This window comes from Acanthaster planci, linkage group LG15, assembly GCF_054643075.1.
Source record: "Acanthaster planci isolate LZ-2023a linkage group LG15, COTS_SCS, whole genome shotgun sequence".
NCBI lineage: Eukaryota > Metazoa > Echinodermata > Asteroidea > Valvatida > Acanthasteridae > Acanthaster > Acanthaster planci.
In genome coordinates, this window is record NC_141791.1 from 3,753,695 (window position 1) to 3,781,688 (window position 27,994).

A 27,994-nucleotide genomic window follows, 5' to 3' on the forward strand; every position below is an offset into this window, starting at 1 on the left:
GACAGAGGCGTGTACCTGACTTCGGGACACCAAACGGGTTCAGCCGAGCGTTGGCCGGACCATGTTTTCCCCTCTCGTCATCCACGCTAGATGATGCTGTGATCTCGGTGTTGTGGATGTCTCCTCGCGCGATTCCGGCGGCAAAGTCGCAGTCTGAGGCAGTCAAGAAGGCAGATGTTTTCTCAATCAGATTTTTTTTATTAGGAAGGCTGCACAGATCGATACCCTTTGAGAGAACCCCGAGATCGGCTGTCTCTGTTTATCTCTAAAATCGCCATGCTCAAATCTGCCATTCTGCATTTCACACTCCCACATTCGTAATTCCAATCAAAGTTCACTTCAGTGATATTGTAAGACAATAAGCCAGTACTCCTGGGAATCGACACTCCGGTAATCGTCATTTTCGGAGGGGGGGAATGTGATTTCCCTCATACAATCAAAAGGAAAAACCATGCCGGATACCCCTTTAATCTTAGGAACAATGCTAAACACGATTCTGGAGCAACGGCCGGACACGAAGCTAAACTTTCAAAAAACGGCCTGGTTACATTTGGATTCAAGTCATATAGATACTTCAAAACGCGCTGCTTTTAGCAGCCGATGAATACTCACCATTATCTCGGCAGCCTAGTACCTCGAGTCGCAGGGCAACTCCCCCGTACGACTCCGTCGGGTTTATTTCAAGGTACCTGGCTTTGATGGGCGGAGTCAGATAGATGGGCTTGATGCACCCTGGCTCGCCATTGGCTTTAACCACCTTTCACAAAAAAAGTTTTGCTCCAATTGAAGTGAAATACGTAAACTGTGACAACAGTGAGTCAGTGTTGATGCACATATCAAATTTCAACGGTGTTGACCGTCTTCGATCAGCATGCGTTCTATCTACCAAATGCACTCGCGGTGAAAAAGGTCGCCGATTAAGAATGTTAACTAAAATAGATAATTGCACGCATACAACTTGAACTTTTTGTTAATTTAAATACAAGTTAAGCAACCCTTGGTATGCAAGTATTACTCCGCAGAGAAGTGTAAAAAGATAAATTTTAAACCAAACCATGGCCAAATTGTGTTGTGCATAAACAATGATGGGTAACTTAAAGATCCTATATCAAAGTGTCATTTGAAATTCCTTTCCAATTTGCCAGATGGAACAGAGTTTTTAAGCAACACTGTTTAAGTACTTCATCAAATAAATGAAACGACAATATCATTATGAAAGTTTTAAAGAATCATACAAGTTTGGTGAGGAAAACTCACAATTGCTTGTCTATCCAATCTCTTGTACTCTTCGTAGGCCCAGAACACAGTCAGGTCGTTGCCGAACCGTATCGTGAAGCTCTTGACCCAGCTGTGTTCCCGCCCCCCGCCCTGCACCAGCAGGCCAGTGATCAGCGTCCGCTCCCCGAAGTCCACCTCCAGCCAGGGGTCCAGGTCGTCGGGGTGGGGACGCCAAGAGGTGTGGTTACCGATGCGGGCGTGGCCCGCGGTGTGGTTCTCGTCCATGTAGGAGGAGGCATGGAGCTGGGCGTTGGTGATGTCACCGGAGGCCATTCCCAGCGGTAGAGGACATGACGCTATGAAAAGGCGCATAATTGATGTAGTTGATGATGTAGTTTGTCTATTCTGTTTTGTTTATTTATTTTTAAATTACTATTTTGGCTCTGTAGATAGGTGCATGGACGTGGTTTGACAAGATAATCTTTTTAACATGATGTCTTCAACCGTTCCCATAATGGAACACTTTAGATGAAACCTGACGCTCTTCATTATTTTAATGGTTGGATATTGAAGAGTCAAGTGGACTTCAGTAAGCAATGAATATCGGACCCTCTGCACTTTTCATGCTGCAAAGACAGCGTCTGTAATACCAAAACGGTAACTCAAACTTATCTTTATCGAAAATGGTAAGTTAATATGTGGACTTGCATATCAGTCATTCAAGGAATTACGCTTTTGAACGGAAGACGAGCTGCAACCTACCTGGATAGCTTTCCTCTTCATAGGCGTCACAAACTGAAACAGGATACAAAAATACTTCTTGGTATTTCTCTAGAGTGGTTCAACAGATGGCACAACTTAATAATATCCACATGCCGAATTACACTCGATCAACTCTCTTTAATTACACATGCGCCTGTTTCAATAAACCGTTGTCTCTTTAAAGTGCCTATCGAAAGGCTTAACCCCAAAACAGTCAGTTTTTTTTCCGGATCATCTCACCGCCGGGAGTCAGATTCCCCGTTCCTTCAGTACTCGGCTGTCTCATGTTTGAGATTTTTTTTCTTCTAAACTTGACATGCATGTAACGACGCTCGTTATCAGTGAAGTTTCAACTCAATCTAATTCAGGGTTTTGTTATCACGGCCATTTGAAGCTCAAGGCGAAAAGGTGAGTCCGATATTCGTAAATTGATGTCAAAGTGACTGCGAGATATTACTATAAAAAATCCAGAAGACTCAGAGATAGCTATTATAGCTCCAAAAACAATCATATTACCTCACCTAATTACTTCTGTGACATAGTTTTAGAAATAAACATTTTCGCAAAGGGAACTCGCAATGTCTTTTAAACTTATAAAAAGCTACATGTCGATTGCGGTTGCGTCTGTCGATCGCTAGCTGTCAAAATGTGGGACACAGCCGAACGCGGACCGATACTGACCCGTGTCGAGTCTGGTGAAGAGGTCGTAGTGCTGCGACCCCATCCGCTCCGGGTACATCTCCAGCATGTACACGCTGAGGTTCGTCAGGAAGCAGTGGCCTTCCTGATGGGGGACATGCTTCTGGATCTGTGGAAATACAAGCATCGGATCAAACACTAGCCTGTTTAGCCTGGACAGGAGCAGATGCGCGGAGCGTCGTTCAACTTTTCCTCTAACGGTCTGCCCTGCCCGTGGAGACGGCTGGAAATTGACAGTGGAGGTATACACGGGTCAGATTACTATCGCAATATTTTCTGAAAAATGCATGCGTAATTGCTGCTTGACGCGGTCGAAACGTATCAATCGCCTAGACTATTGAGCGAATTCTTTTCAACACTGATAAAGGATATCGCATCAAGAGCCAACTATTACAGGAGTAATTTCAAATACATTTCTGTTACACCAGTACTGCCCGATATTCTCAACCAACATTTTCGCATTACAAAAACTGGTTGCACTGTCCAGGTAGTTCTACCAACGTCTACCACAATCCCATTCTAGTACTACGGCCTAACAATGTCTCCCGTTTCTGGTCAGGAGCTGCCTCCAAAAGTGGTGCAGCAACGTGGGTTTTTTTTTCTCACCCTCACTTTTTTTTCTGGAAATGTGTATACGCGCGGTATCCATCGCGACAGCACGCGCACGTAAAGCCGGCCGCTACCAATACTGAAATAGATTGTGCCCTGCACTTTTTTACTGTTTAAAAGCATTTGCAGCTTTTACACGTACACAGGACATAAGACCACCTCGTTTGTCTGGTACCCAGATGCAAATGTATAATACAGAAATGGCGTCATCTGAATAAGAGTACCCGACTAAATGTATGAGGAACTAGAGGGACTCCTGTACTGTGTGTATTACTCGACCATACCTCATCAAAAAGACGTTAAAATTACGCAGTAGCAAGATTCCAGACGATTAAGTATATCTGGTAGCTTTTGGACATCGTTTTACATCGATTAAAAACGGGTTTTTGCCGACGTGCAGATCTACGGAGATGCGCGCGCTGACCAGAAACCGGAGACGTTTTTGGCCCATTGCATGTCAAAAACAAACCAAAGTTAAACTTTATACAAAATATAATATTATATATACACCAACACTAGTGTCGTTACCTGCAGTTGTGAAACAGGTAGCTTGCTCACACCGCAAGGAACAGTTAGATACAATTTTTAAAAAGAGACACACAATCTCGCGTTCCCTACTTCCCCTCTCTTAAAACATCCACTATTTATTTCGACGGTCACTAGAATCCAAATCAAAATTTATACCTAACTTTGCCTACCTAACTTTGAAGTATGAACCAAATAACAAAAAATGTAGTATTCTAACGATCACAACGAAGTGCCAAAGACTTCAGTATGTCAAGCCATGTTACAACAAACCCCTATGATCTGGCCTTTGATACTTTCGGCACACATCCCCTGAAATAAAACCTGTATTGCAAATAATCGAAATTGCTCCACACAACCAGTTGGTCTCCCTTGAAAATGAACGCCTAAAGTCGCACCGCAAATCTTCTCAACGCTAGCTGTCTTATGTTCCAAACCTCTTCTACTTTTACAGTCCATTACAACTCTATCCTGAGGAACTATTGCTTATTCAATATCCAACCTTCAGTTTTGCACGCAGTATTTTTTTTAGATTTTATTACATGGCACGAACACCTTCTGAGGGCAATTTCCCCGACTCGCTGCGCAAACAGACAAAACTAGCAGAGATCGTTTAGCCTTTGGTCGTTCCTCAGTTGAGTTGCATGTCTTTAATCAGTTTAATCAATTAATATTGTAAACAAGAAAATCGTCCAAATAAAACTTTGATTTCATGACAATTTTAACCAGTAAAACGACGCAAAATCGAATCACATTTTAAAAGATTTTCTGGAGTGGTATTTCACCTTTTTTTACCCATGCTTCAGGATTTGGGTCAGAAAATACATGTCACGAGAGAAGTCCAGAAACAGGGGGCCAGGCTTTTCAAAGATCCGAGACAGACTTTAAGTAATCGAATGAGGGCCCGGGAAATTGGAAGCGAAATCCGACCCTGGGCTTGCGCGAATTACAGATTTGGTTTCGCCTCCTCTCGAGCGCTAACTGTCACCAAGATGAGGTCCTATGGTATGGGTGATTGCAAGATGAGAGAAACAGCAGGGGCAAAGACAGACAGACTGAACAGTCAAAAGTGCTCCATTCAGATATAATTATAATCACATTTTCTTTCAATTCTCTCCATGAGACAGAGCAATGTGATTTGATTTAGTCCACAAATCCTTTTGAGACTGTGAAAGATATACCATCTTAACGTAGGACCGCTCTTGGAAAACACGAAGTCCTGTTGCTTTAAAGAAAACCTGGCCTGTGCGATTAAGTAAAAACGTTTTTAGAGTTTCGCACAATATCTAATGCGTTGAAGCATCCTCTCCATCCATTCTGAACTTCATCGACTGTAAGTAAAGGTGGCGTTAGATTAGATTCTTTGTTTGGTTATGTAGCTCATTTTATTCAGGGGGTTCCTCTGCAAAAATAGCACCAAAATTACCATCAATGTCTGAAGCAATGCCTTATTCCTTTGGCCTACTTTTCATTGCAGAAACTGGGCTACTTTGCCATTTATCAGTCCATTGTATTATGCATTGGAGCCTTCTTTCTTTTTGCTCTATGCTCAGTAAGAGGGGGCATTATTTGATTATCAACACCTGAGTTTCGATCGATTTATTACCCATTAAGAACTCATCTTGAGAGGCCACTGATAAAATATGACAGCGTCGCCTATAAGGATCTGGGTCACATATATTAATGCAAATCCAACGCCAAGATAAAACGAAACGCGGTCTCGCTTTGTGAATTGAGCGTCCATACCTCGTTGAAGATGAAGGAACGGCAGGTGAAATCGCTTGTTTCCAGACACTCTCTGGCGCACTCCTCTGCGTTACTGATGGACGGCTGTGCGCTCAGTAAGCCCAGGCTCAGATCGAGAGTGGCGAATACCGTGCGGTTGAAGTGGGACAGACTGTCCGAGCTGCCTGTATTGACGAAGGAGATACCCAGCAAGTCAATGCTTTTTTGCAATGACTGAAATGAACATAGGTTCCAAAAGTTCGCTGGCCGGTCTAATCTTCAATGAAAAATATGGTAACCTTTCCTATGTCTCAAACGACAGCTATTTCGGTTTATTGTTAGTCCATGCAGTGTGGTTAAGCAGTATCGTTGTCAATAAATTGAACAACTCATTACAAAGATCTCTAGTTTGAAACCTCTCCTACCTTGAGGAAAAGATTCTGTTACGATGAATAGTTTGTCCACATGGGCTTTTTCATAAATTAATGCACACATCCTAGACGTTGGATCATTGCCATATCGTAGTTTTCTTGTCCGGGCGAGTTGTGAATGTGAACCACAGGTAGTAAAGTACCCATATTTTGGATTGTTTTAAGCCTTAAAAAATACAGTGAACTCACGAAAATTCCCCCTGCTTGAAAGCATCCGACATCATCAGACTGCTGTATACCGATGTGCATTGTCTAGAGCTTATATAAAAATTGCCTGCCGCACCGTCGCACTTGATTGATTTTGTAATATATATTACCTATTGACTTCATACCCCGTGTTATGGCACCGAAACCTTGCCTGTTGGCGAAAATATGGAGGTCAGATAACGAGCAAGACTTGTCTCTCATACGTCGCCGATGTAAGGATGCGGTCACAGTACAGCAGCCTTCTTGGTTACGTTGCAACATATATACTTAAATCCAGACGAAACAATAACCCTAATGCAAGAAACAATTCTGCTATCTTGGAATGCCAATGGAGTGATCGAAGACTACACTGATGTCCTTTTGTTCTGGTCATGGGTGTTGTCAGAATTTTTCCGGGGGGGGTGGCAAAACACTTTTCCTGGGGGGGGTGTTCCGGGGAGGGGCTGTACACTTATCAGCAACGAACTGTCAATCATGAAAAGTGGAAGGGGTCAAGGTTTTTTCAAGCAAAGTTAGGGTAGGCCAAGTATTGTTGATGTACCCTAAAGTGGTGCAGTCCCTAACTTGGTGATTTTCATCACTTTCATCTCTTTTTCCCTACTTTCGTTCGCTTTTTTTCATTTAGATTTTCCTCTTTATTTGACTTTTTTCCCAGGGGGGCTGGAGCACCCCCTTGCCCGAATTTGACTTTTTTCCCAGGGGGGCTGGAGCACCCCCTTGCCCGAATTTGACTTTTTTCCCAGGGGGGCTGGAGCACCCCCTTGCCCGAATTTGACTTTTTTCCCAGGGGGGCTGGAGCACCCCCTTGCCCGAATTTGACTTTTTTCCAGGGGGGCTGGAGCACCCCCTTGTCCAACGCTCATCGTTTTCGCTGCAGAAGTGGGTTGTAATTTGACACAGTCCAGCGGCGTATCTAGCTCCTGGTGTGGCTGTACATGTGTGTGTGGGCGGGGGAGGGATTCAGTTGCGAAGGGGGTTTCCGGTTGATGTTGAGGAGAGAAAATACCGACGGCCATACTGACGGTCTTGACATCCTTGCTTTTATTTCCTGGTGTTGTTTTCTAAGGGTTTTGGTGCTGGTATTTGATAAATAAATATACCGGTTACTTTCTTTCCTACTCAACTATGAAGTATTATTTCAAAATAAATCGGGGAGGGGGTCAATTCCCCCTCCCAACCCGCTGGACACGCCACTGACACAATTACAAAGACCCGGGAAATGTTATTCGACGATCGATACTAACAGGAAACAGCCGTGGTCTATGAATACTGAAATCGAACAGCTGCAAGTCTGTTCCTCCCTCCGTCAGAGGATGACGACGTCGCTTCTCATACCTTGGTGTCGACCGACAGAGACTGCGTTAGTCGGCTCTTTATTGAAAATGTGCCATTCACCATCGTCGTCGAAGACACATAACAACGCCTCGTCACCACGGTTATTATGCCTTCACCTTTTTGTTTGTTAGTCTTTTGCCGAGGGAAACGTTTGGAAAATTTCCGAAAAGTTTTTTTTATTGAAGTCATTTCTAAATCGGTTGAAAATAAAGTCAAGTAACCATTTTTAAAGGTCAATGTTGATGTTGTGTTGAGAATCAGGGCTAAAATGGTACTGATAGAAGGGTACATTGATAGCCCCATTAAACTTGCATCAAGGTACAATAGGAATTAAAAGGTACGACCACCTTTCGTCTCAGTTGCAAATATTGCAAACATGAGATGAGGATGAAAGGAGAGCGAATATAACGCTCTTGTTCAGCGAAGCAGCTCAATTATGCTGCAAATTGATGGAGAATTAGTCGCAGAGTTTTAATGAACCTGGAGCACACAATAAGTCACCATTTGGTTTGCCATAAAATACTTCAGCAATATAAACGTATTACGTGCCGGGGAGGTTGATGTGAAATTAATCATTTTGCAGGAGTAATAATTCAGTAATGAAATACATCTAATGAGGTCCCAGCGGTATTCAAGAAAATTGCCACGAGCCAGCGCCGAAGTGATAATTTCTTTTGTAAGTTCCCTTTTGGCCGGGGTGTGTATACACGTGAAAGTGCCGCGAACTTTGAGCGGTCGAATCGCCCTGGGATTGCGAGCGAAAGTGCAGGTTCATTAGGTGAGACCATTATCGAAGATTAAAGAAGCTACCGTGCGTGGAATGGATCAGGAGGAATGGATAAGCCCGAATGACTTCCACTGCTTAGTGCCGTTACAGTAAACTTTCCTCAACAAATCAAAAAGGAAAATATTATCAGTAAATGTATAATACATTTGCTTCCCAGGTAAAGGAATGTGGTAAGGCTTACTATGACACTTACATTGTATTTAGAAACGCTTGAGAAGAGAACGCGACATTGATCCACTGAACAATGCCACGAAGAATATGCAAAACTATGACGTTTAAGTTTACGTGTTTAAACCGCTTAACTAAACATTTTACGCCATTTCAAGGGACAACATCATCAGTTGGATACTCCACACGAAATCTTCCAACAAATACCTCGGGGTATGTAGAGTGAAAATATAACCATACAACATTGCAGTCGTTTCTTTTCCGCTGCCTGTGAAGAAGATTCAGATTCCGCGAAAGATTCCATGTTTGACTTGATTTGAAGTGAGATTCACGTCCCTGGTACAAGTGCGCCGTAAAATTAGAGGGTTGCACTGAGAAACACGTCATTACTGCGGACGCAGTTGACGCTCGCATCATCTCTCTAATGTTCCATAACAATTTCTGCCCTGCACTGCGCAAAATGTCTCTTAATTATTAATCCTCGGCGTAATGACGCCAATACATTATTTGCGATTACGATTAATCTTTCAGGAGGTGAGAGTGACTTACAGAATGGTATGCTGCAGTAATCCCACGCGGTGTCGCCATCCTGGTCCCTGTAGTAACACCAAGGCCTCGTCTTGTTATTGGGATTCCGACAGTAATTCTCCACCAGATCTGGGCATTTTCGAGACAGCCGTAAACATTCTAACTTTTTATTTACATCATCTATCAACCACCAATGTTATAAACAACTTAAGTGCATAGGCCTACTTTGAATTTGTGCTTCGTTCAAAATTCAGCGTAATTACCTTTAAAAGCCTACGTGCAGTGGGTATAACACATACCTGACCATACTATACTCTGTCAAGGCCATGTCATGCTTAATTTTAAATGGACTCGACTTACAAGCCGTTACTTTAGTCTAAAAACTATTGCTTCACGAGTGTATAATGATTACTGTTCGTTTTGGCATCTCCGATAAGCCCGAAAACGCCCACTTGGCTCTGTCCGGATGTCTGGATTTATTCAACAAGAATGTAAACGACCAGTGCACTTTAGCATGGTGCAAAGAGGAATTGCGTTACCTAAAATGGTTTCTGTAGACCTCTAGCATCGGGGTAGCCATCAGTATAACTAAACTGAGGCTGGAAGAAAACTACTGCTCCCTTTTACACAATATGTGAAGTTTCATAACTATTGCCAGAAGGTCTACAGGGGACAAGACAAGCATGGCAGCATTGTGATAAAGGTTCCATTGTCGTTTGAACGGGTTAACCAAGTGTGTGTCACCACAGCAGCGCAACGCAATCTGTCAATTGGATTTCAACAAAGGAAACAAATATCCATGGCAATATATTATATCTACAATGATATGCACGAACACGGTCGTTCGGGTTTGTCTGTGTCTGAGACAAGTAGAGATTCCGACTTGTTGACCTTAGTCCGCAATGTTTTCTCACAAGTACAAGGAAAAATTACAGTCGAACGTTTTTTTATGTGCCCAGGTAGAACTATGTTGCACCTTCAGTTACAAGATGCAAGTATTTAGTGTAATAAACATGGTCTCATTATTGGAAAATTTAGAAAATAGAATTATGGTGTTTGGTGAACACCGTACATCTCTGTGTTTTGTTACCTATTTTGAACCCACCTGCGTTGGGGAATGTTTGCAGATTGACGGGCATGCCCGTCACGTTGTCCCATGGGAGACACCGGTAGCCGCTTTCTGTGAACATGGCGGTGTCGCGATAACTACTGCTGTCCCCATACTTCATGCAGCCAGCGTGCGCTAAGGAGACAATCAGAGCGGTAGTTATTACATTCGGGGTTAAATTTCATGCTATACCCTAACAGGCGCCTTTCTAAATGCACCGGTACGTGTTTTTGGGTGCGTTGCGTACGCGATGCGTTCGTGCGCTTCACTTTCACGGACAGAAAATCGAACCATTAACATAACACACGTGTGCGTTACGTTCGGCCGTTAAAATCGCCCTGGAAGCGAAGCATGAAATTGGACAGGGGCGAGACTGGTCGAATAGCTTGCGCCTCTGCGGTGATTTTGGAAGATAGAGCCACAGTGGAGAGAAGGGGAGCAGTATTCTTGTCTTCCCTTGTGTAGGCTAAGGCAAATGGCCTTCCAGAGCTACGGTAGTCCTATTATCTGCGCGTCCGCGCAAATTTCCAGTGGACCTAGCTCTAGACAACAGATTTAGATGCAGCCTAATTCGAAGACCAGCATCGATGACCGACACAAAGATGGCACCACGCTTGTCGACAGCCGTCACAGCGTAGAGGCTTCAGTTGCGTAAAAAGCTTGCGCACCCCCAGTTTTAGAACGCGCACGTGGGTTTGGTGCCGCCGAAGTAATGGCGTCTCCTCATATGAGACCTTATTCACGGGTCAGCCGTGTTGAAACTAAAACGAGGTTACCTCTTCTTGTTTCAAACTGGTAGGAAGAAATGACAACAATAAAATGATATTTTAATTTAGCAACCTCCTACTCGGATGAATAATTTCAAATTTGTGATTAAACCTTATACCTTGGTGCTTTGAGCCAAATTTGAATAATTATGAAAAGGATCGATGTTTGTAACACACGTCAACCTTATCCAAAATAACGCAAACACCCCCCCCCCAAAAAAGTGTACAATTTATAAAATTAATTCAGCGATGCAGATTGAAAATGGATTCCTCCTGAATAAGATCCGTGGGCGTGCACCAGGGACGTCACGCACAAACCAGCGCAAATGTCGTTAAGCGAGGTTGCGCCGATGATTACATAGTGAAATAACAAAGCGCACTTTGTTGGACATGCAGGCACGGACTTCATATTACAAATTACAAATATCGGTTTTTCTCTATAGTATTTGGCTCTAATTTATGTCAATCAATCCCTCCTTATTTGAAAAACGAATCCCTGCTAAAGATGTGCTGACTGTAGTTTCGAGAACAGGAGAGAACTTTTGGCGCTATACTCTTGAGATCGTCAACAGCATGCAGACGACAATTGAGAAGGGTCACACTTACCATCACATGGAGGTATGTCGCACGTTGTCGGGACAGTGGCATTCTCCTCGGGAATGTAGTAGAAACATTTTGGCGCGGTGTTGTCGATGTTCAAAAACCGGCAGTAATTTTTGTCCATAATGTCACTGACTGCAATTGGTAGAAGAGAAACACGGCCGAAAGTTAAGTGCAATGAGTATGTTTAAAAGCAAAATGCACGGCAAGAGCACTTTGTCCGGCTACACTGCAAAATCTTGGGTGTTAAATTTAACAACCCCGGTGTTATCAGAGGACTACACCAACACTTTCCACTGGTATTAAAAATTTTGGTGCTACTTTTAACAACCACAACTGAATTTTAACACTTATACGTGTGCAAAGCAACACCAGTGGTGTTAAAGTAACACCCTAAGGTGTGATCATCTGATAACACCAAAAAGTGTCGTTTTTAACACCAGAGGTTTACAGTGTAAAGGGAAATCAGGGATCAAAATTACTCGTAAGAAATCCCTATCATTTCAAGGAAATCGCAGTTCAAAACTGTAATGTGCATGCACATGTAAACATTAGAGATACAATTTGGATCAGCAGAAGGATGTTGGCGAAGATATGTGGGTCACATGTGTTTAGTTTCTATGAAATGTGTAAACCAGGGGACACTCAGTCAGCATGAGCCTGCTTCACCCTTTAAACAAAACAGATCGCCATTAGCTCATCCGTGCTTCATAATCACGTTATCTAGGGCAAACACGACAAAAGCCACATTTAAAGGCGAGCTGCACAGCACAGATTCACTGGGCTGTTGAAATGGTCTGTATCCTTAATAGTTGGATGACTCCGTCTAAAAGAGTGAGATGGAGAAGATATCTGCCTGGTTGGTCGAAGACAGTATGTAAACACCGTTGTTTGCTCCTGGTGTAAATTGCGCTTTTCCTTGGCAACTTCAGGTATTCAGGTAAGTCTCAGGCAATAATTTCTTCCATTCGGATCATCCGCGAAAGAAATAGGAAGTTTGAATAGAGTGAAATATGTTATGCTCCATAGAAAAAAAAAACACGACAAAATAAACATTACCCGTACCCCGGTACATGATATGATAGTGTGAGTGTCAACACATACAATTGAAACGTTATCACAGAAAAAAAAAATCTATATGGTAAGGTATCTTCGATTTTCCAATCTACTCCTCCTGCTTGTCTCGATTCTCTGATGTGGGTCCGCTGACAGCGATTCGCTGATCCCGCATGGCCGACAAATGCCGGACGGTTAATTCGATAGTCGAAGACATAATTCACCTTGAATACATAATGCCAATGCGACACCGTAGTGCAGATGGGATTCATGAAAAAGCAGTGTCAAGAGACCAGGCCTTGGATTGAACAACGATACCATTTTCCTTTTAAACGTACTGTGTGACGGTTTCCCTCTATACATGCACACATTGAAATATTCCCATAATAATGTACAATTTTAAAGTTGTCATCCTGACAACCCGCTAACCTTTGCTTCTGAATCGTCAGCGCTCAATCAAAACCACCTGGATGAGATTGACTCGATGTAAAACGTATGAACAGATTAACATGTATGATTTACTTGGCTCAGAAACACATTTTCTTAAAGAAAAGATTAATACCCATTGATCTCACACACACTGCACTTTTCAAACTCTTCTTACTGTCTTGTATCAAGAACGAGTTCAACAACAGGAAATCATCCAATCTAAATTCCTACCTGAACGAGTCATAACATCCCTCCTGTCCTTAATTTGCACATGGGCATATGAACGTCCTTTTAAATCGTGTTTTCTCTGGGGCTTGTCATGTTTATTTACGTTGCAAGCGCAGTCTACAAAATTAGTCACGGTGCAGCCTAAAAGCCAACATTACATGTGCATGTACATGTACATAGGCTCCCAGCATTGAGCACGGTCGAGTATTTCCCCCTGATGAGCAAGGCATACAGTCAGGGAAGTCGACACGGATATTTCCAGTCTGTTGTTTGTCAAGGACAGAAAGTACAAGACACAGTAGGCCTATCTTCAAGCAAGTATCTTCACGGGATCTTGGATTTTTTTATTACGATTATGCAAATATTGCATGTCAATCATTGGTGGATGGCGGGGGGGTTGCAAGTGGGCTATCCAAAGGAGCCAAAAAGCTCTTTTTGGAAAAATACGAGAACAAAGGCCGATTTGATGGGCTTGTATTTCACTTTCCAGCCTTCGTAAAGCGTGTAAAAAGCCCTTAAAATCAAACCTCATCCACCCTGAGCTGAAACACGCCCCCTCTCTCTCCCTACCATATCCACAGACGTAGTTGATCATGTCATGCCCCAATCCTCGACCTTTGGCTTTCTCCAACAGTTCCACCTCCTTAGGATGCACACCCCTTTCCGCTAACCACTCCTTCAAACTACCCATCCAAAGCACCCTTCTCCTATACCCCTGCTCCTCTTCCCTTCTATCTATCCAGTCAATGCAGTTTCTCCAAACTATCTTTCCTTATTAGGTGCCCCAAAATTCTCATTTGCTTGTCTCTCATCTCAGTTAAAGATTTACTTTCCTCTCCTGACCTTCTTAATACCTCCTCAGTCGTAGCTTTGTCCGTCCACGGAATACGCAACATCCTCCTCAGGAGCCATTTTTCGCAACTCTCCAAATGCTTTATAGACTCTGCTGTTACTTTCCATGCCTCATTGCCATACATTAATACTAAATATACATATACATGTACATGTTCATAGAAGTTCGGAACACGTAACCTGGTCCTCATCCTCATGGAACAGTTTTTCAGAATGTTGTCTAATTATTTTTGAGAAAGCTGATTTTGCCAGAGCAGTTCTTGCTTTGAAATTCTCTGACACATCTGGCATCATCAGTGATCAGGTTTCCATGGTAGTTGAAAGAGGAAACGTGCTTAATTTCTTCACCACTCACTTCCAGAGCACATCTTGGATTATCTGTCTTTGAGACAATCAAGTATTCTGTCTGTTTACAGTTGATGGGCAATCCTTTCCTCTCACTCTCCCTAACCACCACATCTCGGCAGATCCTCTGCCGACCCTGCTAGCAGAACCGTATCATCAGCATACCTGATGTTTCTGATGTTACATCCACCAACACAGAGACCCTTTCATTCATCGGTTTAAAAGAGCCCTCATTCCCTCAAAAGAGCCATGTCGGTCGGGAGTGTTCATTTTGTTGGTAGCAATGCGACTGCAACGCTTGCGTTTCCTAGTCGTTCGTGAACCAGCGATGCGAAGTTACTTCTAAAGGAGCCTCCGTTGCTAAGAAAATCGCTCTCTCTTGGTACAGCTCAAAGTCCACATGATTACAAATTCATAAATTATTTACAACTTTTTAGACCCCGAAAGCAGGTTTGCCCTCCCCTGAAAAATATGATTCTTGATATGCCCCTTCTTGGGCTTGAAGTCCGCCAGTGGACTCAGTTCAAACTTTGAGGATGCATTCCCGCCCTCTTCCGATTTATCTTCATGGACCACATCGTAACACAACGGGGGCCCAGTCCTGTCTTGTCCGTCCATCATTGTTGCTGAGCAACCTAAGGCCATTCCAATTCCTCATAATGCCGCGGACTGATATCCATGATAGTAGCTGAAAGAAACCTCAAAGTTGAAATATATATATACAGTTTGGTTCATAGAGCACTATCTGGGAACGCTGTGGACGAGCCTTGGGCAGATATCTTGCATTTGTTATTTCTGTGTTTCTAATTTAGACTAAGTATAAAAAATGAACGTGCATATATTAGGGTGAATCTAGCAGATAATGCGTGGAATATTGGAAAGATATTCAGTAAACGCTGCAGAGCTTTGGCCGGAAACGTGTGCCAGATGGAACATAAAAACACCGATGACCATCTATATGAAAAAAGAAGACAAAAATCCGCTTTCTTCTCTTTTTGGAAACATGTGGACGCACAATTGATATCTTTACTTGGTCTTACACGACTGTAAGTAACACGTTCAATAAATGTATAATCAAAATAAGTCTAAATCTAAATTACGCACTAGATTATTTTTACGCAGCGAGGAATGTGTGAGGAAAGATTTAGTGGCAAATAAATGAAAGGTCATTTCTCCCTCTTCTTTGCTTTGGACAAAGTTGGAATATTTCTACTCCTTAGTGATTTACCTCGAGGCAGGGGCGTAGCCCGGGGAGCCTGGGAACGTGCACCCCCCCCCATTCCTGGGGCTCCCCCGGTCCCCCACTAAAAACGGATGACTAGATATTAAACAAGGCTAACAAAAGCTTGCCCCAAAAACCACACCCCTGAAAGCTGGTGCCCTCATAAGATGCTGGTGCCCCCTTGTGGCTCCCCCCACTCGTAAAATCCTAGCTACGCCACTGCCTCGAGGGGGTTTCGCGTCCTTATTATTAGCTCTTTAATCAGGTAATTGCCAAGGCTCTGTAATGATTTCATGTAATCGCATTAAGGTTCCATTATATCTACACTCATGGTCATGGCCACCAGTGCATCGGATTGACTGTGTTTTTGTTTCCTGTCACGCCGAGGGAGAGATGGCTGGACGGAGTTTATCCAATTCAAGGGCGATCGTTAAGATAGGATGTATGACGTACTGGTCAATTCGTTTGGTTTTATACCGCGGTGATCTGAGGTAAGCCGAACGTGAGGTTGAGGCATGATCGCTAAATTACTTCAAGAAAGGCTATATTTAGTTGAGCAGCCGTCACTGTTATTTCTAACGTGTTTGGCATCTTCTGTCTGTGTCTCTTTAGATTTGTTTTACATGTTTGCCTCTGCAGCATGTATACTACAGAAATATGCAGGGTTAATCCGATACCGTGCTGCATCTATTTATGTCAAGCCTTTTGCCAAATATAGCACTTGCATGATGTGTTTATTTACACACCGGAGATTCTTTCAAGCGTCTGTGCGTTCTATATGTGTTTCCAATTGTCTTGTTTCTGATGTTGGTTTGCTTTAATTTCGCTAATTTTAAACCTTCGAACTCGTTGTTGATGTCAAATTACAGTTGCTCGAGACGACTTATTAGCCCTGCAGGGCCTTCTCAACCACCAGCCACCTATGGATGCACACGTGGCCTTCGTAACAACCTGAGACAACATTTCTAATATTAACTCTCAACCGAAGCTCCCTGAAAACAGATCCCCTGACTTCAATCCCTCCAAAAGACGTAGACAATCATGCCCACACCCACAGGCCTATTCTCGAGAAGAGACCAGAATGTGGAGAGACAGCACGTTGAATATCAAATTTCAGCCGCCTGTAAAGGTTTTCTTCTCAATTGCTGTTTCTGAGCACGCCCACCGATGCTTGAACTTACGCGACACTTCATCCCACTGTCGAGTCCTTCGGCAAAATCGAGTCAAGGGATCTGAACAGTGGGCCGATCGAAGCCGAACGGCCCGGGGACATACGTCCTAGAGAGTTTTCTCAGGATATTTTCCTCCCTGTCTGGTATTTTCTCATCGTGAAAGGCAAGACACACACACGCTCTGATGAGTTAGTGTGGAGAAAGGGAATCTTGCATGTGATCTCTCCAAAATGAAAAGTTGCTCAGACAACTATCCATAAACTAAGTTACTCAGATTCATCACGGTAAAGTTGTAAGACCGTTCCTGAATGTAAACACCTTTTTACTACGTCACAAAAGTACGTGCCAAAAGAACATACATGTAGTTCACAATGTGTTACACCATCTTATGCAAATGTTAAATTAAAAAAAAAAGCCTATCGAATCTTAGATAAAAATGCCCCCATTGTATCACCGATAAAAGATATGTTGCTGACAAAGAGCGTGAAGTAAAAACGATTGCAGTTACACCATAGATCAATCTCTTTCTTGAGAAGAACCGGGGAATAACTCGACGTTTCGAACAGTGTACTCTGTCCGTCTTCAGGAGACTGCGGGTTTATGGTGTAGAGAGGGATCCAGATGTAGGGATTAGCTCGGTGAAGCGTTGAGGCAGGAACAGTGAAAACAGGAACAATGGATGCTGCGCTGGATCCTGGCACTGCATGACCTGAGTGTGTGCTTACTCAAGTGTGTCAGTTGGGGTTTGCAGTGGGAGAGTGAACAGCTGGGTGCCAAGGGTAGAGAACATTAAAGTTTGAGACTAAATGACACTCCAGACAAAATGGCGGTCAATTCTTTGTAAACTAAATAACAAGGTCTGCATTGGGCAGAGCGCCTCACCAAAATGTTTTGTGCATGGATGGAACAATTATCGGCGAGTGCGGGAATGTGAAAACCTCTAAGTCTGGAGCCGCAGTTGTGAAAATAAACCGCACGCCATAAGCCGACAGTTGGTAGAGGCAGCCATTCCCCACATAGGCGCAGTACGAATCGTACGATGATTAATACTCGACTCCCGGCCGAAGCCACATCCACACCCAGGAGCCAACCCAGGTACGAAGCTCAGGCACTGAGCACGCGCCGTCTGACAGACTGCATCACGTGGGCACTAGGATCCAATGAGGATCGCGTGAGACCCGTTGGCAATAATTGCGACCGCGGCCCAGTCTTTGGCCACCGAAGACAGCCCACGCACGGTTTTACTGACTGAGTTGTCTGCGTGGGAGATACGAGCCGGTCGGCTGATCGGTGAGAACGGGCTTTTAATGTCGAACACCTGCACAACTTCGATAGAGACTTCAGGCATCGGTATTTTTGCAAGTCATATCAATGCTGTATCATTTCAATTTTGGCACCGGACTGCACTCGTTCAAAGTTGAAAGCAAGTAAAAAAATCAGCTCCATCAACCTTTTCCCCCGTCCCTATGACAAATATATATCATTTTAAGAATGATGACTTTTGCTCGTTTCTGCAGTGTTTAAGCCGGCTACTTTCGAAAACTTCCCGAAAGTTGCAGAAATCATCCAACAGGTTCCACAAATGAGGTCCTGGCAATTGGCTATAGCCAATAGTTTCAGAAATGGTAAGTAATCAATCTGCCCGACGACATCCTGAGAATTCCTCCAATCCAACGATCATTATACTTCATAGGAAGATATTTTTGGCACTGTTTGATGCCCTCCGAGGCGCAGGATTTCTCTCCGATTAAGTCCACAAAGGCCGTTACGGTGAATGTCCGCGGGATATTATTCATGCACCGAATAACTTTTTTTTTTTCGAGATAAAACGCCCGGCGTCTGGCGCAGAAATCGCACGTGCATGCCCAGCAGCGGTGGAAGCAATCATTAATTCATTTACAATGTATCACAATCACTTGGAAGTTATGGCGTGATATTGATCGGCGTAGCGCCGTGCCCGGCGGGTGTTTGCATTAAGTTTTCCTTAGTACCATCATTTTGGCAGGGGGGGAGGGAGGGATAGATAAGTAAAATATTCAACGCTATTCTCTGTGGGGCCCGCGATTTCCGCGGGGGATCCTTTATTATACGTGATCTTTCTAGGGGATTCAGCTTTCTCTCGACATTACAACTTTCTTTCGGAAAGAAGTGATAGCGATCCCAGATTAAAGAGCGCCCCGAAGGTGGTCAGCGATGACCTAATTCATCCCATCTTCCCCATTTTTTTTCCACACCAGCCGTCGTGAAAATATCCTAGTCGGAATTGATGACCCGCACATGTTGAGCAAGAGGAACGAAAAAGCGCTCAGTCGTTGAACCGCGACCCCGCTCCCCCCCCCTGCCTCTATCCCCAGGTAACTGACATCCGGCTGATACAAGGTCTGATCATTTCCAATTCAGGTTCCCGTATTTGCAGATCTCTCCGCGGCCTTTTTTGTCACTTGTAATGAGCTGACCTACCTCCGACAAAAACAAGGCCTGTTTAGATGTTATCGGCGGCGTGGAATTATGCACTCAGTATCGTCAGGGACAGAAAAAAAAGTCGATGAGTATTCTTCATTGGTATGCCGAAAAGAGACGTCTTCACTTCGATGTTTCAGTGTGAAATAAGGAAAATTTTCCAGGTTTGAAGGAGGTAGACCACTGCTTCCTTGAAAGACCAAACTGCATTTTGTGTGAGGTTCCGATTACCAGATTTGACACGTACTATAACCGCAACGCATACGTGAAACATAATTATTTTTATGTGAGTTGCGGCCACAAGTACAGTTCGTTCATGCAACATGCAACCTAATCAGGAAACGTCAAGTTGCGTTTGAGGAAGGGAAATTGATGCTTTGGCGGTTTCTACGTAATAAGACCATTCGCGCAATATCTCGGGCTAAAAAATCATACAGAGATCGCATTCAGAACTTCGAATCTAATGATCCGTCAGGCTGGCATAAGGGCATTCAACTGATAACAAATACAAGTCAACAACCTCCAATCATTTCAGTGCCTCATATCGAACAATGTAGTTTCTCTGTGATTGCTGAAGCTATCAATATAAATTTTGCTTCAGTGTGTACAAGCCGACCCCCAATCAACCTCATGGAATTACCTGCCTTTTTACCCTGCTAACTTGCCCCAACAAATTCAGGTATGGGAGATGTACAGCGCTTTGAAAAAACTTAATGTTAAAAAGGCAGCTGGCCCTGATGGTCTTCCAGTTAGGTTGCTCAGGGAGTTTGCTTGTGAGTTTAGCCAGCCTGTGACTGACATTTTTAACTTGTCTCTAGTTGAAGGTGTGGTTCCCCAGGTATGGAAGGATGCTGTCGTAACTCCAATACCAAAAGAAACTCCTGCAACAGTTTCCAAACTGAGGCCATTTTCTTTAACATCTCTTCTGGCAAAAGTATGTGAGGGATTTTATGTAGCTTCTACTTCTCATTGTCTTGTTGAAATCTTAGATGTTCCCTTTAAAGGCACTGATACGGGGAAAGCTTTAGGCACCCTGGTAACGTCAGATTTTTCCAAGGCGTTTGACTGTGTCGACCATACTTTAGCTACCCATTAACTTTACGAATTAGGTGTTGGAAGCGAAACTTTACCCTGGATAGCCAATTTCCTTACTGATCGACGTCAGCGGGTGAAATACCATTCAGTTTTTCTGAGTGTAAACCCTTTCTTGTGGTGTCCCTCAGGGCTCAAAACTTGGCCCTGTTATATTTTGGCAGTAATCCATAATCCTGCTGAAGGGTCTCTGACTAAAAGTTTTAAATATGTCGACGATCTAACCATGGCAGAGGTCCGTCCTTCCAGTGAACCTAGCCAGATTGGACGGGATCTTGATAGCCTGGATGCGTGGGCGAAGAACAACCACCTCGGGCTCAACCCTTCCAAATGCAAGGTCATGCAAATCTTGTCTGCCATGTCTGTCTTGTTTTTGTTCAGTCTGTCATGTCTGTCCAAAGGCTGTTCCCCATAAGCCCTGGCTTCCCTGAACAGCCTCCATACTCATTAATTCCGTGATGCTTCTGCTATTGTTTTCTCTTTTGTAAGTTGTTTTTTTCATTACTCTGATTTCTGTGACTAATGTTTTTATTAATCAATCATGTACAGTGTTATACAATGATATTACGGATTTCATGACTTTCCTGTGCTTTATCTTGCTCCCGTAAGAGTATGGAAATAAATGTGAATTGAATTGAATTGAATCTGTTTTCAAAAAGTACCACCTAGACCACCACGGGTTAATATTTGAGGGACTGGGCTTGAGGTGGTGTCTGAAACTAGGCTTCTGGGTCTGATAGTCCAATCTAATCTTGGCTGGTAGCCTCAAATTAATGACACGGTCTCAAAAAGTAGTCGTAGGCTACGGTATACATGCTTGGTCACTTAAACAAGTTTGGTAGGCCTATCGATGACATGGTTCTGTATGGTTTCACTTGTTATGTTCGCCCTATTTGTGAGTATGCAGCTCCAGTTTAGCTCGGTGATATTAACAAAAATCAGGCTGATCAATTCGAACGCATTCAAAAGCGTGCATATCGTATTATCCTTGGATCTGATTACATCTCATATGTAGATGCTTTTAATTCATTAGGCCTCCAATCTTTGGAAGACAGAAGATGTCATCTCTGCTCCCAATTCGCTAATAAAATAATGTATAGAATCCAGCAGATGTGCAAATTGGTTCCCCCAAATATTAGTTCCCACAGTATGTCTCTTAGAAATTCCAATAATTACCAGATCCCTCATTACAAAACCAACAGATATGGTAATAGTGCAATACCCTTTCTGTCAAAGCTTCTCAATCAAATTACCTAACAAGTTTTTTTATGGACTCTTGGGTAGTTTTGTGTTTTTCATTTTGATTTTAATAATTTATTTTGTTTTTTCATATTTTGTGATTTTTATTTGTAATTTATAATGAATGTAAAACCCATGTAATTCAGCTTAATGCTGCGATTTGGTTTAATAAAATATGAATATGTGCGACTCTTGCTTGTGCGAAGATCTTGCTTCGTGTAACCGGCACGAGCACAAGGGTTTTTGCCATGACAAAAAATCATCAAAAACAGGAGATAAACTCGGAGATGGATCAGCTTTTGAGACTTAAATCGGAGAAACTTTCGTAACATTTTTGCTAGTTTGGATCTAAGAACGTGTGCCAATGTATTGCTGCCGACTTCGGTCATTCGCTCCAGCGCTAGAGAATGATTCCGATCTCCATTTTTACAGTCCCAATATAGTAGCAGGAACCAGTGTAACTGCTTATTGCATTTGATTTTTAAGTGACGGCGCTGAGAAAGTCATGAGACACCTAATATCATTTTGCAATTCAACTTTCATTGAAAACCACGAAAGGTGAAATATGGAAGCAATGAAATATACATTGGCCCCAGCTTCTCTTAACATGCAGAAACGTTCATGAGGCAAGCCGCAACATGTTCGAACGGGCCAAAGCTGGGAACAAGGGCATTTGATACTCAGCGACTGAAAATCGCTATACCAAGCAATTGCTATACCGGCTATCCGGTTCGTCAGTGTGACGTCACTTCAGTTTAAACCACGCCCACTGCACATGCACTGCACATAGAGTTGCATGCAGTAGTTGTATGCATTGATCGCCGTTTAATACATGGAACCATGAAACCGGAAGTTAACGTGCAACTTCAGCGATCGTCCAATGGGAGCCTACAAATCGTGGTGCGTACGCTTTTGTGACGAAGTCAAATACGAACCAGATAAAGAGCAATCGCTATACCGAACGTTTTGTGTGTAAAACCCGTTCTTCTTATTTATAGCGGCGTTGCACTGTAAAAGGTCTTATCTCCTCATGCGAATTTTGCATGGTTTTAGGACTTTTGTAAAAACATTCTTAGCATTGTCGTGACAGGCTCCTATCCTAACGTATGTACCACTTTGCTTTGCTTTTTAACACGGGCGATTCACAATAGTGCGCCCCCAAGAGTCTGCAACGCGTTGGCCAATTACAACGCGCGAAATTTGTCGACCCTTTCGGGAACGCGCATTGGGTCGACAGATTTCGCGACAGCAGTTGAGCAGCAGTTCGGCAGTTTGATTTGGGTAGCTGTTGCCCATTTCTAAGGTATCGCAGCTCGCTCGGATGGATGAGCTGAACTGGGTCATATGCAGCAAGGTATGAGAGGGAGAGAACCCCCCCCCCGCTTTGTGTTGGTCATTGTCTCGCAGGAATCTGGGGAATTCCTTTCAGACATCTTGGGGGGATGTGTTAAGTAACAATAGTCTTGAATGTGTACAGGGATTGGACATGTTGGGGGGGTACCCCTCGGTCTCATTTCTTGCTGGGTATAGACCGGGTGAGATGGCGATAAGAGACTGTTTGGAACTACTCACCAACGGACTGGTTGAAGGGCAGGGACCCACGCTTCTCCTGTACCGTTCGCCAGGGTAGGCACTCCACACACTCGGTACCTTCGGTACTGGTCCGGCACGCCGTCGACGCCGTGCCCTCGTACTCCCGCCGCCCTGGGTCGTAGCAATCCCACTGACCTGGGGGAGAAGTCAAGGAAAGACAAGAACGTGTCTGAATGCATCTTTTTATTCTGCATTTCTTTGTGTGCTGAAGTACCTTTGTTTTGCTTTAATTTTTTTTATAAACTCTGTCTACAAGGTATGGCCAGATCTCAACTTTTCCGAACTATATCTCATTTGGTATTTTTAAGAAGCATTAAATGACAAAGGTAAAATTGCGGCAGATCCCTATTATTCTCTGAACTGTTCAAATTTTGTGACTCAAGAAGTGTAGGTTTTTCCCTCTTTAGAGGTTTTACTCTCTTACATGTATATTGCTAGGTTTCAGCAGTTCAAATTTTTGTATCCTATGAAGACCTCACGATCAGAAGAGATCCAAAACATTTACAAGATATTTGTAACTAGGATCGAGCTGGGGCAACGTCGGTTTCTCACCATCACTAAAAAATTCAACCTCGTTGCATTTCATTTTTTCATTTAAACTGTGATTATTTTATCAACAGCTGTGTGCTTTCCAGATGGCGAGCACATTTTGGCCAGACAAGATAAAACATGTCTTTTGTGATCTAAAGGAAACCAGATCCATCATCTCGGATTTTGTTCAGTTTGTGTGAAATTGTCATGGGTTGGGGGCCAATCAATCACTGCGAAGCAAAATCCTTACCGAATGCTCGACCGCACCGAGAGTCACCAATGAGTGCAGCTGGGTTGTATTGTCGATTGTAAATGTTCGGTGAACATTGTTTGGTCTCCAAGTTAAGGTCTTCGCCCGACGCGAATTAATTGGGAATGATGGATGTTTGAGCGCTTGTTACTCGTCGTTTGAGACGATCAAAACGGGGGGTACATGCATCAGGCCTTTTTTTTCTTTCTTGTGAGTTAGTTCTCATCGAGATGTAGGCCTGGCGCATGTTAGGCAAAAGAAGATGTCGAAATGAAATAACTTTTTAAGTAAACGAATAGTCAATTTTCATGTGAATAGGCAGAAAAGAGGCAATGCAATACGGACGATTCACAATAGTACGCCTCCAAGAGTTTGCAACGCGTTGGCCAATCACAACGCGCGAAATCTGTCGACCCTTTCCAAACGCATATTGGGTCGACCGATTTCACGCATTGTGATTGGCCAACGCGTTGCAAACTCTTGGAGGCGCACTATTGTGAAACGCCCGTATTATGTAGGTGGTTGTCGGAAATATTGTTTTTTACATCAAGTAAGTAGATGTTTGAGGTGAAATTATTAATAGACTGAAGCAATTATCTGCAGACATTCAATAACACAAAATCTAACTGTATCAATAAGCAAGTTCGTAATTACGGACTGTACATGCGTGAAGGAAGTTTTGCACAGGTCACTTGCGCAGCACATAAAACGAATTGATTTACGTAGAGCTTGTGTGTGTCGTGAATGGGATGCTGTTGTTACGACATTCGTTTAAAAAATATTAATGAAATAGGGAAAATGCTGAAGACGAAATAGGGAAGAAACAAGAACAGAATGAACATTCTGGTAACCTGCAATCCCGTACAGTCATCTCAGAGCAACACTGAATAGTGTCGCAAAATCATTTACAATACTTTTCGATAACTTTTACGGAAACGAAATTGGTTAGTTTTCTATGCGCGTTAACTCTTGCGCGAAGCGTTACGTATTCTTCAAAATCATTGTCCAGGGCGATTTTGACGGCCTAACGCAACGCAAACGTGTGTTGTGTCGATGGTGTCGTTTTTTGGAGGGGGGTCCGTGAAAGTGAAACGCATGAACGCATCACGTACGCAAACACCGCAAAAGGTACATGGAAAGGCGCCTTAACGTGTATGTTTCATATAGTCGTTTGTGAACCAGTGAAGTGCAGATCCCACCGAAAGACCATCTTTTGCTAGGAAATTTCACCATCTCTTTGTCCTGCTCGGGCTCATGGGGCTCTGGCACTTTTTTCTGCTGCTCGTAATCGAAAATACATACTCACGACAGTCCACGCGACTTCTACGCGCCTATTCATATAGAACAGATTGCGTTCGTCTCCTTTCTGTGCCAAGCGTGCAATCGATCAATGCCCACTCGTTATAACCGTGTCAAAAATGGTCCCGTGATATTTACCCCGACCTACGGGGCCTAATTATTCGGAACTCTCATCAGGAACGAAAAAAAGGAGTCAAGAACCGGACACGGCTTGAACCCAAAGTGCACGGGCTGTCAAAAGTAAAACAGGTGTATGTTTACCCCGTGTAGATGTGTACCACGTACGATTGCTGGAAAACAGAGCACTTTGGGAAGATTTTGTCAAGTTTTCAGAGAAGCTGAATGCCAGCGACTGCTTTAATGAGTATTTCATTCGAGCTCCTTTGCCCATGGATGGTTTCCCTTGCTAACGAATTATGGAAGAATTAAGCTATAGTTTTGACAAAGAAAGCACTTGCCAAACTCTCTGTTTGATTTGATCTTCGAAGAAAATTGTTGTTCTTGTATTAACATCGAAAGTAATATAAGCGGAACGTTCCTGACTGAGTTGTGGGGATTCTGGCGATCCATACAACACTTTAGGTCCCCACAAGCGCTGTTTATTGTTCAACTGTTATTCATAGTCTCCAGAATTGCCGTATGGGGACTGCGTAGGCGTGTAAACTTTAAATCCAGAAAATCCGTCCAAAATCTGTCCACTATAAAAACTAGAAAAGAGAGGGGAAAAATTTCCATTTCCAATCTTGCAGATGTGTTTCATCATCTGTTGAGTGTCACGCATTCTGGGGATCGAGGGGAGCGTCAACCGTCCCCACACGTTCATGCCAGGCACGTCGCAAGGGAACACCGGGTCGATGCGTATAGCTCGAATCAACATCATCGCACGCATTGTGGCCGGGGAGGCGCCCAACCAAACACGACTCGATCCATGAATAACAAATTGACAGAAAAACTTTCAAAAGAGCGTTTGATGTAACCCACGAGAGCAGGTTCAAATAAAGTTTGAAACTACCCTTTTAGGCATTGATTGTGCTATGAAATTTAATGTTGTTACTCTTTAGTGAACTCGAGTTTGATGTCCACAACAAACCAAAATTAATATTTCCCTCGCGGAGCACTTTCTTTATCACGTTTGAAACAGCTCTCAATTGAGTCCTTAATTAAGTCCAGCAATGCTTCTCATGGTCCAAAGCTCTGCTTACTGTCTTAATATCGGTGTCTGTCACATCATGAGTGCGACTAACCGTATAAGACATCTTCAGTTTGTCAAGGTGTGATATTGATGTGTTTTTCCCCTTTTGGTGGAGATGGATTTCGTTTCTTTTCACTTTTCCTGCTTAAAAGATTACCGTCGGAACTCATTAGTTGGCAATCTGTATACTTCAGCCCATTCATTCATGACCAATGTGAGGTCTTCCGACTTGTCCCTTCTCGGAAGCCCCTATACAGAGACCTCATTGATTTCACTTGGCCTTCATGCACCGTCTAGCTCCAAAGCAATCATGTCTTCACCAGAAAAACACTATTTTCCACCGCCTGTGTTCACAGAACGGACTCAACACACTTGCCAATTCTAATTCGCGTGTTAGAATAACACATAAATGTGCGGCCCGTTTTTTCCTCTCCCGTTCATAAACAATGTTCGTCAAGAGTGCGTCATGCATGGGACACCGGTCACCGTGCGGACGAAGCAAAGTGGAAGACAGAAGTGGCTAAAGAGGTTTGAAGCATCGGACGCGCACAACGCCCGTGTTGCTGAAGCCCCGTCCTTGACGACACTATTTTTATCGTCAGGGCTCGATAACCACGCTTCACCACATTATCATTACCCCAGTACTACGCTACTTTACCTGCTCTCCGCAACTGAAATTTCGCTTTTCCGGAACATGTGAGTGCCAATACCTAGAAACTATATCATTCAAATTACAGTCTTCTCACGTGCACAAGACAACGTTAGACGTGCTTGTTACGAGATGTTGCGTGGTCACACCATAACCGTCCTCTGCACGTATTGCCGACAGTTAAATCGTTACAGACGATGGAAGACACGATCATGACTGGTAATTAATTTGCGCACACGAAAGAGTCACTGTAGGTTTGTGTACAACATAGAATTGTGAACATGAGATCTAACCTAGCGATATTTAACTCGTACGTAGACGAATAGCTGCCACGTGCACACAGCATAGCATTGTTTTTCTGAGATTATAACTATCATGAGAAACACAGTTTATCGAGCGTGAGTATACTCTTGAGCCGCGGGTTAGCTCCTGTAGCAACGGCATCGGCTTGTGTCCCATTACGGGACAGCTGTTTTATGCAATGACTTCAGAATTACTTCCTTTTCTGCCACTGCTGGGATGGGGACTTACCTGTACATGGTTACAACCAAAGGTGGTTCCAGTGACCAGTTTTTTGCCGGGGGGGGGCTACTTCGAAAAATCTGAAAATATTGATGGCTTTTGTCGGGGATGAGACAACGTTCGAGGGATTTGTACCCGTTTTAAGAAGGCAGGGGAAAGAAATAGAGCCCCCCCTAAGTTGCAAAGCTTAAACACATATATAACCCCCAACTGGTATGGATTCGAGAATGGTGGAAAGGCGTATTCGCATTTTTCTTCACAAAGACGGGATCCAGTTCAAGTGAAACCCAAGACCCGACCCACAACACACACAAGTTGATGAGTCCCACCCCTCACCTTTTGCTTTTCGTTCAATATACCAGAATTGGTTTGTCTCAAAGTTTATCAGCGAGTT

General features: G+C 43.4%; 1 protein-coding gene across 1 annotated transcript in view; it reads right to left on the reverse strand.

The window, feature by feature from the left end:
* LOC110988203 (uncharacterized) overlaps positions 1 to 27,994 on the reverse strand; it is a 63,811-nt gene that overhangs the window by 26,851 nt on the left and 8,966 nt on the right. Inside the window, exons 2-11 of the mRNA XM_022251518.2 lie at positions 23,137 to 23,292; positions 11,476 to 11,604; positions 10,100 to 10,237; positions 9,016 to 9,123; positions 5,560 to 5,723; positions 2,662 to 2,788; positions 1,981 to 2,013; positions 1,258 to 1,574; positions 613 to 757; positions 16 to 153 (exon numbers count right to left, since the gene is read on the reverse strand). Coding sequence (XP_022107210.2) covers positions 16 to 153; positions 613 to 757; positions 1,258 to 1,574; positions 1,981 to 2,013; positions 2,662 to 2,788; positions 5,560 to 5,723; positions 9,016 to 9,123; positions 10,100 to 10,237; positions 11,476 to 11,604; positions 23,137 to 23,292 — 1,455 coding nt within the window. The remainder of the gene's footprint in view (positions 1 to 15; positions 154 to 612; positions 758 to 1,257; positions 1,575 to 1,980; positions 2,014 to 2,661; positions 2,789 to 5,559; positions 5,724 to 9,015; positions 9,124 to 10,099; positions 10,238 to 11,475; positions 11,605 to 23,136; positions 23,293 to 27,994) is intronic.